Source organism: Mercenaria mercenaria, chromosome 2, assembly GCF_021730395.1.
Source record: "Mercenaria mercenaria strain notata chromosome 2, MADL_Memer_1, whole genome shotgun sequence".
NCBI lineage: Eukaryota > Metazoa > Mollusca > Bivalvia > Venerida > Veneridae > Mercenaria > Mercenaria mercenaria.
The window spans coordinates 100,736,803-100,751,507 of NC_069362.1; the positions used below are offsets into that span (position 1 = coordinate 100,736,803).

The following is a 14,705-nucleotide window of genomic DNA, read 5'->3' on the forward strand; positions in this document are numbered from 1 at the left end:
CGGCTCGCCGATGCCGCCTTCATTTTTTAACTGTTGCCGCTCACCGCACCCCAATGAAATATTTCTGGAACCGGGACAGTTATACATATACTTTGTATTCTTAAAACGATAACTGACATCTGACATGTTATTGTATTGTTTTATAATCTCATATCTCCTAATGCAGTTTTAGTGAATATGAATAAATTCTGAATTGTTTAACAAAGCCGTAAGAGTATCAATTTTGGTACCCGGTTTATGACATGCGCTACACAAAGCGAGGGTCCAGCGCAAGCAAGTGTTCCCATTGTTCGTGCGATGTTACATATCTTGTAATATTAAGAGCATTGATGGTAAAAATACATTTTTTAAAAACACGCTGAAATGTTACAAAATGCGTTTTATGATCGTCACCTATGCTCAATACATGGTAAAATGCTGAAATATATCGGCTAACCTTAACCAGGGGCGGAGGAGAATGGGGTGTGTGGAGGTCCGAACCCCAAGTGTCTGTGTGTTTACGCGTACAATGTGTCTTGTTTTCGTGTTTTTGCCCCGCCGACATGCCAACACTAAATGGCAGATATCAGCCACCATAAAAAACTGTAAATTTCTGCATAGAAATAGTTACTAAAAATGGGGCAGCTTATAATTTTAACTGGGGACCATACGCCGCTTTTCATGGAATTACACGCTAGTGTTTCATCGTATGAATAGATCTGCGGATGTTTCTAAATTGATTTGTACTTGTAGCATGTTCTGCTCAACTCGGGGCTAGAGGGCGTGGACGGTAGCATGCATTTCCACTACCGTCCATGAACAGGCTCAATCAAACCGAGCCTGCAACATTTTCATTTTTGTCGTGTTGAGCGATCAGAGGAGTTTCCACTTTTTCTATTTTTTTTTTTATTTCCTAGAGAAATGTAGACTATACATGTACATTCTAGTGTCTAGTTGAATGGTCAGTGAGAACATACACCACGGCATCGGATCTACAGCCTTATGATGCATTGTGCTAACCGGCGGGGAAAGGGCTTAAATAACAAAACCAAACTTAAATAACTAACGTAACATCTACTGAATATTAATAAGGGAAGTGAATTTAAGTATATAGTAGCATGCTGTCTTGCGCTAGGGATACCATCCATATCAAATCAAAGAAGCCATGCGGTATTGATAAAAGAAGCCCCTGACAGGTGCAACCCTAACACACGCAATTATTATTAAAAACACAAAAATGGTCTCGTGATAATAATTATCATATGACAACCTTGCGAAACATACACGGATATACTCAATGTTATTGCAGAGCATAGAACATAAAGAACATCAGTAAGGTCAGCAGTCTCGAAGCAAATATACTCTTTGTTTAAATGATAAAACGGGAAGGCACTTTCTTAAATTACGTAGACTTATAGAACAGAAAGGAAAGTATCTTGATTATGTATCTTGAAAATTACATTGCATACCATATAATTGAGATGCCATAAAATATCTTCCAAACTAAAACAAATTTAACTAAAGCTTATGTATATCTCTTCAATGAGGTCTAAAATTCAAAGAAACTTTAAAGACTCTACTAAAAGCACTGCTCCTGGATTTGTAAATATATTATATAGATTAATGATATTCACACAGCTTTAAATAATAGGAAGCAACTTTCTACCAAATTTATGGTCAACTTACGATTCAACTGTGAATAACTCCGATCTAGATATAGCAAAATAATCCATGTGGAAATATAGCTATACTTCATTTTTTTTTTTTTTAATAAATTACTGAAATAAATAAAAATCTTATATCCTTCTGTCCTCAATATTGAAATCACTGCTAAATATTATCAAATGCAAACGGTACATCCGGTTAGCTATTTACCTATTTTGGCAAAACTGTTATTTATTTATTGCACTATTGCTAAAATTTAAATTAGTATTCAACTCAACATTCAATCAAATGCAGACAACTTCACTGAATCCTACGCATATCGATAAACAATTTTAAACTGATTGTATATAAAAGGCGTTATGTTAATCTTGTTTTTATTCCTGAAGTTTATTAAGTTGATGTTTCCCTTTAGTCATGGTGGAGATTTACAGATCTATACTCGCAACACATGCGTTTAATCGTAATGGAATGAAAAGCTATTTACGCATTCTGCAATAATTTAATACTGACTATTATCAATTGAGTTGAGTGTGTTTCACATATTCTTATTTAGCAGAAACTAAAATTAGTTTTGAATTTGATAGACCCCTCCTGCTGTATAACTTTGTCATAAAATTGCGCCAGACCCTGGTTAACAAAGAAATTGAATGAAAAAAACTATTTACGTTTGGAATACTTTAGTTTGCATCAATTGATTTTAGATTTGAGTCTGTTAAACAAACTGCTTACCAACATGTTGCATATTAAAAATTCGTATTAAGAACAGAAGTAAAATAAATAAATGCAGAACTTCAGTTAATATCATTTATTTAATGGAAAGCTTGTCATAGTCAGAAACAGTCGCATGTGAACATGTAATGATAAATTGATTCAATATCATCACATCACCACCACCGTCATTAAAGCATAAAAATGCAATATACAGATCGTTTTTACATAAACAAAAAGCATAAGTTAATGACTGAAAATACGTTCAACTATTTTGTTTATTTGTTAATATTTACATTTCCCATATATTTTGTTTGAAAACAAGCGTTTATTTTCGTAGAAAGACTATTGGTGTAATAATCTCAAAGGCGCACCATTCCGCGAGATTGCACGCGCAACCTGACGTCATTCACAAAATATAAAAAAAAAATATAAAAAAATGAGGTCGTTCGAAAAATTCTTTTAAAATTGAAGCCAAAATTTCAAATAAAATATTAAATCATAGCTTAAACTAATTTTTCTTAAGATAAAGATAAAAACTGAATCGACACGACTGTATGATTTTTCACTGTATTTAATGATATTTTAGATAAAAACCAGGAACTGTATTTTCATCGGACGGTAAATTACAAGTGAACGTGGGTGCGTATTTTTTGGACTACAACTTACATAGGGGACTGTGAATTTATACAACTCAAGCCGACAAAGAGGACAGTAAAGTTATACGACTACAGGGGGCGTATAAGACTGTAAAGTTATACTTTAGACATACAGATGTGTTCATAAGAAGAAAAAAACAGAACATGAACACGTCTAATCAGAATAAATAAATGACAAAATCACCTCTTTTTCCTTAGTTTTTAACATAATTCTTTTTAGCTATTTAGTATTATACTGGACCTGGTATTTCATTACAAAGTGACGTTTTACAACTGTAGACTCAGCATACAGCTAGAAATTTTACAAAACTTTTAAGATTAATATTAGTCCTAGTTTTAATGGAAGAACGACTAGTTTGGTTTTTTTTTTTTTTTTGTTTTTTTTTTTGTTTTGTTTTTTGGTTTTTTTTCTTTGTTTTTTTTTTTGTTTTTGTTTTTGTTTTTTCGTTGAAGATTTCTTTGAAAAAAAACAATGAAGGCACGAGTCATTATTTTATGTGCGATGGCTTTTCGGAGTGACACCTAAAGATAAATTAACGACTAAGGCCGTTTTCCTAGTATAAACATACATTGCTTTGTCACCGTCTGTATTTATTTTCATTCTAAATGGATCGTGTGAATAATCCTCGTGGATCTAAGATTATTTGTAAGAAATCGATACGAAGATAACAGGTTAATATTAATGATTTATGCAGTCACGTGCAAACACTTGTATTTTGCTTTTAGTGTTTATTTTAAAGTGACAGCCAAATTGAATATTTCTAAATGCCCCTAATTATTCATTTCACAACTTCTTTTCAAATTCATTTTCGTAAGAAGAATATAAATAAATGAATAAATAATATCTTACGTTTTAATATTCATATACAGAGTGCAAAGATTTCCATGAAAACACATTTGTTATAAAATGAAATTGTATATGATTATAAATCAGGAGACTAAATTAAAGTACAAAATGACACGTTTGAATATACTGTGCTTATGATAAAAGATGATTATGCTTTTCATTCATTTCATGATCATGTTCTTGAGATGTAAGAGTTTTAATATATAGATTAAAATGATATCTATGAAAAGGTTTGTTTTTTTAAATTAAAGAAAAACAATGAATTTTCGGATATGGTTTGTTACTGTCAGTATATTGATGACATTGATGTCGAAAGACGGCTGTTTTTGGTAGTGTTAAACGCGCACCGGGCAGAAAAATGCATCTCTTATGGCAACGTGACTTCACCTTCTAAAACCAAGATAGCAAAAACTTAAAAATGTAAAACATGCGTGTTCTGTGGTTCTGTGAATTTTAGCAGAAGCAGTGCTCTTTAAAGACGTTTTAGACATTTTCTTAATTTACATACAATACTAGAGCTTAAAAGCTTAGCATCAATTGACACTTCTGAAGTCTACGCTTTGGGATTTCATTTACGAAGTCATAATAACTCTCAAGAACTTTACTTTTCCAGTAACCAGAGGGCTGAGCGTGAAACTGTGTAACTGTATGTAAAATAAGAAAAAGATACAATACTTTCGCGATCAGTCCTTGAATTGTTATAACAAACAATACCTGATCAATTAATCTGCATTGTTCTTATGATATCGTCACTTAAAACGCATGCAAAATGTTGTCATGTACGGCTTGGTGAATAACTTTTATGCAGCTGTCTTACTTAGGCTATAACAGAACATTTTTGCCCTTACCCTGCTAAATTTCTATAATGAACTTTCTTTCAGTTTGAATAGTACCATTAACTATCTAAGTGTTTGTTTACACTAAATCGCCAAACTTCAAAAATAATTTTCAAATAATTCTCACACATGCATTATCACTACCGCAGAATTCGAAATATAACTTAAGTAATGTCTTTAACTGCAGATAAAAAAAAATGCATTTGGCTGAAAAAGGGAAAAGGGCCGACAAAATTTAGAATCGGTGAAATGCATAATCCAACAATAACGAACATCGGTATAAAGCATGCATGTTTTCATTAAGTTTCATGAACAAACTGAATGAAACAAAGTCCGTTGTTATACTGCTTTTTTTCACTAATAATTATGTATTATACTATGATCCTGGTTGTGACTTTTCCGCAAAACGTTTGGTTACATTTTGACGTCGCCATCATTGATGTCGTTTGACGTTAACGTCATTTCCTATACATTGTTTATTTGGTATCCTGAGAAAGGCTAATGTGTCCGAACCATTGGCGATAAATAAAAATGACTTGTAATATTTTGTAGTTATACCTGTATAAGTTGATATAACACTACAAATATGTAGAGGTAGACTTCTGTTTAATGAAAGGGTAACTGAAACAGTGCGTTGATCGGCATTGATGCGTTCGGTTCACGTGGATATTTCCAAGATTCGTACGAGCATACAGTATTGCAGATCAATGTACTGTTATAATAACCCTACTTTATTCGATGTGTTATTTATGTGACTGATTCCTTAGGATTGTCTTTCTTCTTTTTGAGGTTCATAATAAAAGTATAACATCTATAGATCTACATTTTTAAGGAGGAAGTATACCTTTTTTTATCAGGGTAAATTCAAATTAGTTGAACGGTAGCAATTTATTGCATTTCGCGTAATTTAATGTTTTAGTTAAATACAATGTCAAGTTCGTTTATCTCTGTCCCTTCAAGTACATAGTGTATTCGCTTAGAGCCATATTTTGGGTCCCGCGCGATTAGAAAAAAATATTAATGGCGACATATACCAATCTGTTCCGTAATGTCTGAAGTTCGTTATAAGCCATATCGCCAGTGTGATTTCTGCGACTGGACCGAGTTATGACGTCATCAAAATGGCGGCCATTTTTAAAAAAATAAATATATCATCATCTTCAAATGATTGATAGAGTTGTTTGTTTTTGTTGCTGAAAGTGAAGTTTATTGTAGCTTACATCGTACACATACATACTTATGTTATTTTAAATAAAAGGAACGTCATTTATACAATATTAAAGATATATTATGCCCAAATTTCATATTTGAATATATGAACAATTATCGCATATCATTTAGGGAATTATAAAATAACCATGAGTATGAAAGGTAGTATGTAAGGTTTAAATACTACATACTAATTAATGTGTAAGTAAACACAGTACGAATATATTACGCTACTAAAACTCTGGAAGTTTGTTTGAAACAAATGTTGTTACTTTACAGACATTTAATTCTGACATTATACACAGTTAGTTTATATATTTAGCCAAGGTAAGGATGTTTAATGAGGATTTACTAGATTTAGATCAATATGCAATGAGGAAATATTTATGTAAAAGGTGAGCATAATACATCTTTAAAGGGACATGAAATAAAGGAAAAGCTTTGTTGAAGTAATTTCTATGCTGCATCGTACATAAATGTAAATCAAAAATAGAAACATGTTTATAATTATATGATAGTAATAATCTTACATAATTGAAAACAGTAATAATAGATTAAACAAACTAATAACCGAAAGCACAATCATCTCGCAGGGACTTGTTTTCACGACCCTTCAAAATTGTATGTTAATGTACTTTAATATAACTCTACATGTATCTTTCTGAATGAGTGCACTCTTTTCTTTCTAGTGACATCTTCTCTTGCTATTTAACACAGCTGGACATAACTATAGAATAAAAGAGTATAATTATATCTAATTTATCTTTCACATTTATAAGTTACTTTCTACTTTTCGTTGCTGTTGTTGTGACAATATTGACCCATTCAAATTGATGTGTCGTCGCTAAACCCTTTAACCATGAAATATCACTCTTCCAAAAAATTTATACACAGCATTCAGTGAAAACTGACATGATGACTGAGGAGCATTTACAATCATTTCAGAAATGTTTAAGCCGCTGTATGAAACATCAATAAATTTGTTTCTAACATTTTCTTGACAATGTTTTAACATATGTTCGTTAATATCTTCTCTCTACTAGTTTATACCTGTAAATATGTATCAAAATGTCTGATCACAACGACACTAAGCTCCAGTAGCACACCTTTGCACGATATGGAAACTATGTACGGGTATGATATATTAAACATACGGTGGTAAAATGTGCCCTAGCGCTTATGCAGCAGCCTTTTCTACCATTCGAGAATGCATTTAATATGATGATCGCGATTTCTCTGACATAGACTGACTTTTCATCTTGGTAAAGAGATTGTGATAGAGCCGCGTCAGTAGGGACACAATGGATCGCGCTAAAATCAGATACGAAACGATTATTGTTGCAAAAGCAATAGAGTCAAATATGACTGAAAATTAACAAGCGCCCCTAGTACTAACTAGAAGTGTTATAATGATTCTTTTAGGAAACAAGAGCACCGCACCATAAGTGTGACCTAGACCTTGAAGCCAGCCATCCGAAACATGCACTCTGCATGTCGTTTCGATGTGGTGAACATTTGTGCCAAGTGTCTTTAAAATCCTTCAGGCAGTTCAAGAGTTACAGAGCGGACACTAAACAAGAGTATTTGTGAATATTTGTGTCAATTTCTTCGAAATCTTTCGAGGGGTTCAAGAGTTACAGAGCGGACACGGAATTGCTTACGGACGGACGGACGGACAGACGGACACCGGCGTCATAATATACGCCCCCTTCGGGCGTAGAAAAATCTTGTTTGTTTTCTGTCAAGACAGGCAATAGCAAATATTAGTTGTTGGAAGAGGCCAATGCTCCGTGGGTGAAAAATTACAAACGGCGATCAAAAAGTCTTACAATATTTCAAATACGTCTAAATTCGGCAATAAACATAAAATATGCCAAACTATTGTCCGTGAAACGAATATATAGCAATTCAATTTTTAGACGGAAAGGTTAACAAACAAGAGCTTTCCTCTACAGCTAAATTCTTTAGGGAAAAATGATACTCATCCCTCAGGCTGGTACTTACAGGACCATGATAATCAAGATCTTATTTGGAAGTCCATACCTATTTCATTGCATGTTATCTACGTTGGTTGATCATAGGTCCTTCCAGGGAAAGCAAGAATGACAATTTGAACATGCCAAGGACAGTCACGTTCCCAACTCGTCACAGAATCTTATATTCACATACATCTACAAACCTACTGCAACTTTTCGTGGTTATAACTAATAACATTTACAGGTTGCAGCCGGTGAATTATACATTAAAGATCAAGAAGTATAGAACTAAACTATTTCTTACACGGGTTATATATTTATATAGACTACTCTTAGCCCATTAGAATCAGATAGCTAATAATAACCTTTCTCTAATTAGGTTGTATACATTCCAAGAAACTTTGTGAATGGTCACCATATGTTCTTTGCTGTTGACAATTGTGATTTCAAGAAAGACACTTTTGATAGCAAGAATTCTGTAGTAGAACTGTTATGAAAATTCTCCAAAAATGTTGTTAAATGCTGTGCCAGCCCTTGACAATTGACAGAATTATCACAGAACTTTCAGGAGTTCTCAGAATGCCAGACGATGGCAACTGTTTCATCACACAATCGTGATACCCATCGTGAAAAGTTTCCTTCTCACAAACTGGGCTAAAATGACCGACATATTCTAAAATGAAGGTACCAATCCAAACTTTGGACTATGGACTATGGAAAGTTTATTGTTTAAAGACTCCATTTTTGTTCAATAAAGTTTTGAGATCCTATGGAAACTATTAATCCTAACTTTTGAAAGGCTTCTATCAAAATAAAACATGTCTATCGAGAAAGAAGCGTTTGAAGAAAGGTAGAAATTCTAATCATTATACCCCCACAAAACGAAGTTTGGGGGGGTATATAGGAGTGAGCTTGGCGGTCGGTCGGTCGGTCCGTCCGTTGGTTTTTGTGGTTAATGTGCTATTTGAAAAAGAAATTCTAAACATTTTATTTGTTCTAGTTTATCACTCAGTTTGTAAGTTTTATATGTCGAATTGCTGCCTTGTTTTTGGTGCGTGATTATCATCTCTGCAACCTCTTCCGACTATCTGATGGAAAACACAAAAGATCTTCTAAAAACAGAAGACGCACAATCGAACATCTCGGAAGAGCTCTTCTTATTCCGGCAGATCTTCCGTGGCCTAAACGAACGGGGCAAACGAACCGCCAGTTAAACAATAAATTTATTTATTATAATAATTGAACGAAATATATTTAACGTGATTCAATGCAATTTCGCAACTTTGAATACTGCGAACAAAGAATAGTAAATATATATCTCTATATTTTGCAATTAATAACTGAGCCGTTCCCAACATTTGTAACAATAGTATACACTGTATTTCTTTATTTTAAACGAACAATTAATTTCGTCTTAGAGGATTTCAAAACTTACTTGTACGCAAGCGCATTTGGTCATTTTAGAATGGCTCACTGTAATTTGCGATAGAAAGTGAAATCTAACGTAAAATTAGTAGAATAGTCTAAATCCTCCTAGTTTGAAAGCCAACATTATTGAGAGGTCTCGATAGACCTCTCCAACAAACACATTTAGTTTGTCGTGAACGTTGCCGTAAATGATCGCGTTAGCTTCAGATTTGGCATGCACACTTACAAATATTAAGGTATACTACCTCCTTAAGTAAATTTATGTTTTGTTAAGAATCAAATTCTGTCTTATGTTACACCTCACTGCTTACCCGCATATGTCTAAATCTTTAAAATCTTCATATACCGATCAACAAGAACTCGGTGGATTCCGATTAGCTGTCTTGTCCTTTTTTTCCCGTATAACAAAAATGCAATTAACTATCATACCGAGAAATCTAAGCCATTTTGCTGGCTTATTGACGAAATTGTCTCCTCTTGAAAACAGCTTATCGAGTTTATCGGTTAGCAATTATCGGTCAATTTACGCCTATTGAAATATAGAAAGGGAAAATCTTTAATACATCAAATGACATCAAAAGCATTCTCTGACAATATTTATTAAGTTATTGAAGTAATCTGCAATATCTAAATTTTCTTTCAATATAATTTTTAATAAATAAATTATGATCTTCTTGCTTCCCTAAGCGTTTGAAATAAGTAATTAATTTTAATCCCGAGTCCCATTGGTTTCTGTAGGAAATGACAGATTTTAAGCTTTACATGGTCTTTTTAAATGATATAATCTCATATTTATACTCTTCTCACAACATTTATTAAGTTATTGAAGTAAACTAGAAAAGTTAATCTTTCTTTCAATTAGTTTATTTTTAAGGTATTTTTATGTCTTCTTGCTTCGCTAAACGTTTGAATATCACTGATTGTACTAATTTGGAAAGTTTTGCCCGTCATAGTACACGTGTACTGATCCGTACTGATGACATCGGATAACCTTGTACAAGTCTCTTAATTAGATAGACATGTTTGTCGAACTAATTCCGTGTCTAATGTCATTACTTTTTCAGATTAAATATAAATGTTATTTTAAATTACATGTTTAAGTAAAAAATATTTCATTTTTTTATTCATTCGATACTAATTTTCACTAAGTACTAGAATTATTTATTGCGTTAAAACATAACATAACATAAAGTTGATTAACATATATTACTACTTGTTCATAGTTAAACTGAAATATTGTATATGTAAATTACATACTTCACTTAAAAGTAATGTGTAAATATAAAAACATATTATTCGGCTGCAGTTATTGTAATTATTTCATATCTGTAGATGATAAACCTCAATTTCATATCTGTACATGATAAATCTCAATCAAGCAACACTATCACATTGTCGCACAAGATTAAAGTCAAATAACGCGTTTGACCAAATGCTGACAAATTTCTTTATATTATGGTAAGTAATTGGATTAGTGGCTGGTTGTCTGAAATGCCCCGCGGCTAGGGACAATTATTACGGTTCTTGTCTAAACACAAGTTAAAATATAAATTATACATATGAAGTTATAAATAAACATATTTCTAAACATGATTTTGTCAGGAAAAGAAAACATTTTAATGCCTCTGTCCAGAGATATAAAAGAAATTATTGGTTAAAAGTTCAAAATGAATTGTTAGACAGTGATGTAAGTAATACACAACAGTTTTGGAAGTCAATTGGGAGGGTGGTAATACGGGATAATAGAAAAAATGAAATTCCGATGGAGGTTAAAGATGAAACTGGGAATATTACGACAGATAAAGATTATGTTTTTAGTAAATGGAAACAAGATTTTAGTTCATTGTTAAACCAGCCACAGTAGTATAGTAATTGTTTGTTTTAAGCCAATCTGACCCCACCTGACCCCTTGCCCCTCTTTTAAAAAATCCAACACCGGCCAATTCAAATTTAAAAAATCCAAAACCAACCAATCTTAAAATACTAACTCGGCGTATTTGTACCCTGAAAATCTTTGATGGACGTAAGGTTGAAGGGATGAAATGAAAACCAAGGTCCACTCAAATCAAAACACATTAATTAAACAGAAAAAAAAGCGGAAGAAAATGTCCTTATTAATTAAAATAATTTATAATTGTTTGTTCATTTACTCTTTGATTGTTAACTTTTAGTATTCTATACAATAAATCATAAATATTTATACCATCTTGTAACATTTTAATGAAAAATAAGCAATAATAACCACAAAGTGTACTTGTTATGTCTTGATATTGTATGTTGTTATACTTAACTCCGGGTATATATTCAATTACCTCCTTCGGCGGAGGAAGTCCAAATGGATCAAAGTACAAAGTACTTTTCAGAAAACCTCTGGTTTTATCAAAGTACAACGTACTTTTCCGAAAACCTCTGGTTTGATCAAAGTACAAAATATTTAAGTAACAAACCCAATGTGTTCCAGGTCCAACAGAGTCGTCCAAATTTATAATTCCACATTCATTATTCAACTTTGATTTTCAAAGTTAGAAATTGGTTTGTTTATAAATTTTATTTTTTTTTTACTATAGGAATTCGTCTGTACGACCTCCGTTAGGAATCAATCTGTAATCCTTTCCCACTTAACAAAGATGTAATCAAAGGTATTCCTAGACTAGCAGCCAGCATACCCAAAAAGCCGCCATTTTGTCTCTGTTTTTGTGTTAATTTAATCACTCCAGATCCTACTAGTTGCTTTCTTTGATTAGGTGTAAGATATGGCGATATCATATTTCTCTTATCATTAGCTACCGAAATCATACCATTCCCAAATAACTTACTAACACCAGTACTGGCCAGCCCAGAGAGGGCACCGATGCCCAGAGGAGCTAATATTTTTGGAGCTATTTTTGCCGCCATTGGAAGAATTGTTTTTCCTAACAAACCAGCCAAAGCTCCTAAAAATCCGCCATTTTGACCTTGACTGGACATTTGTTTTTTTTTGAAATTGTAATTTCTAATCCCTTCTTATTTACAACAGCTTTTTTAATTTGATTAATTTGTGTTTTTGTTAAAAGTAAAGGGAAGTTTCCACGTAATTGTTCATGTTTTAATCTAAAATTATATGGAATTTTTTTATTATAAGCTTGTTCTAAATTTTTCTTTTGTCCATCTGTAAGGTTAACTTAAGAAATAATATATCTCATCCAGTGATTTGTCGTTGAATAAATCAGTGCTTGGAGTTCAGATGCGAAGGAATTATATCACGAGGGCGTAGCCCGAGTGATATAATAATACGCATCTGAACGACAAGCAGTGATTTATTCAAGAGCAAATCACTAAATGAGATGTATTATTTCGATTCTAACACGTTATAAAGGATTTTAAAGTACATCCTTGATGACATGCATTAAATATTTGCCCGTTTTCAATCGGTTTCTTTTCCAGCGCGCCGCTATGCCGCTTGACGCCGTGACGTAATAAATGTGACGTCAGAACAGTGATTTGTTGTATGATAATTCATTGCTTTCTTCCTTCTTTGTTTAATAGGAAAATGAATCGGATCGTGTTAGAATTAGAAGTAATGATAATATTTGTTAACGTATACGGTAGACATAGACGCTCACAATGCTAGTTTTTCTCATTGAGTCGTCCGCAAACGTGGAAGTTTTAAGTTTAAGAAATAATATATCTCATCCAGTGATTTGTCGTTGAATAAATCACTGCTTGGAGTTCAGATGCGAAGGAATTATATCACGAGGGCGTAGCCCGAGTGATATAATAATACGCATCTGAACGACAAGCAGTGATTTATTCAAGAGCAAATCACTAAATGAGATATATTATTTCGATTCTAACACGTTATAAAGGATTTTAAAGTACATCCTTGATGACATGCATTAAATATTTGCCCGTTTTCAATCGATTTCTTTTCCAGCGCGCTGCTATGCCGCTTGACGCCGTGACGTAATAAATGTGACGTCAGAACAGTGATTTGTTGTATGATAATTCATTGCTTTCTTCCTTCTTTGTTTAATAGGAAAATGAATCGGATCGTGTTAGAATTTATATTCAATATAATTTGATGACATTATATACTTTATATTTATTTTAATTTTATTTAATTTTAATTTTATTTTATTTAAACAATAACAAGTTCATTTCCAATAGTATTTATTTCAACTGTTTCTTCATACAATACAATTGCCTAAACACGGGCATGTTCTGTCGGCCGAACATTTAATTTAGCTGTTAATGTAATGTGTTTAGGATCTTCTGTTATTACTTCCTTTTTATATTCCAAGTTAAAATGAACAAATCCAAAATAATCATAAAAATTTGATCTATTTAGCAGACTTCCAGTAGTCTTATTATTTTGTTTATAATAATAATTAATTACATCATCATATATTCTTGATATACTTGTGTATTCTGTTTCTGGATAAAAAAACACCATTACCAACTTCAAGACGACAGGAGCTTAAAGTGCAATCATCATCTGCTGAATTAACTTTAAATGTATCTAATAAATGCGGATTATGTCTTTGTGAGTTACTTTTAACAGGTCGTTGTAGATAAACAAATACATGTTGTGGTTTTGTTATACCAGCTGTTATTCTAAAAGATATGTCCGTCTGTCGTGTATCAGTTGATTGCGTCACCATTTCCCGAAGGTATGATCATCTTGCTTTTGTAAATCTTTCATAAATTAGATTAAACCCAAATTCATTGAAAATTAAACGTGGAACCCATAGAATTAATTTTGTTACAATTACTCTACCAGCATCAGCAGCATTAGCTCTAAAAATTAATTCATCATCATCCGTCAGCTGTAGTGTTATTTGAATTTGACTTGGAGGTAAAATATTAGTTTCTAAACCCTGAAAAATGAATAATTATTTAATGGAATCTTAGCATTTACCTCACTACCACCCTGGATTAATACCTTTCTAATAGCAAAACCTTTATTATATCCAGCTTGGTCATCCCTACTTTCGGCAACAGCAGTAGTATCTAAATAGATAAATTCATTTGTTCCAGTTGATTCTGCATAATCATTAGATAATTCAACTAAATTTTTTACATTTATTACTTTGTATAAATTATTACAATCATATACAATTTTCCCATTTTGTTTAACCACTAACTGATCAATTAATGAAGCTGCATTATTAATTAGAGCAATTTGATCTCCGTCAGCATAATTAGCACCATCAGCAAGCTTATTAACTTTAAAAATTACTTCAAAATAGCTATTAAACCAATCAAAATATGAGCTTCTATCATTAATTGTAAAGTGATATCCGTTTTTTTAGCTCACCAGAGCACAAAGTGCTCAGGGTGAGCTATTGTGATCGCTCACCGTCCGGCGTCCGTCCGTCGTCCGTCCGTCCGTCCGTCCGTCCGTCGTCCGTCCGTCCGT

The 14,705-nt window shown here is 32.7% G+C and overlaps 1 protein-coding gene across 1 annotated transcript in view; it reads right to left on the reverse strand.

Annotated features, from left to right (window-relative positions):
• LOC123564730 (uncharacterized) overlaps positions 1-1,939 on the reverse strand; it is a 46,255-nt gene extending 44,316 nt beyond the window's left edge. The window contains exon 1 of the mRNA XM_053537366.1: positions 1,666-1,939. Coding sequence (XP_053393341.1) covers positions 1,666-1,735 — 70 coding nt within the window. The 5' untranslated portion in view covers positions 1,736-1,939. The remainder of the gene's footprint in view (positions 1-1,665) is intronic.
• Positions 1,940-14,705: the final 12,766 nt, after the last annotated feature.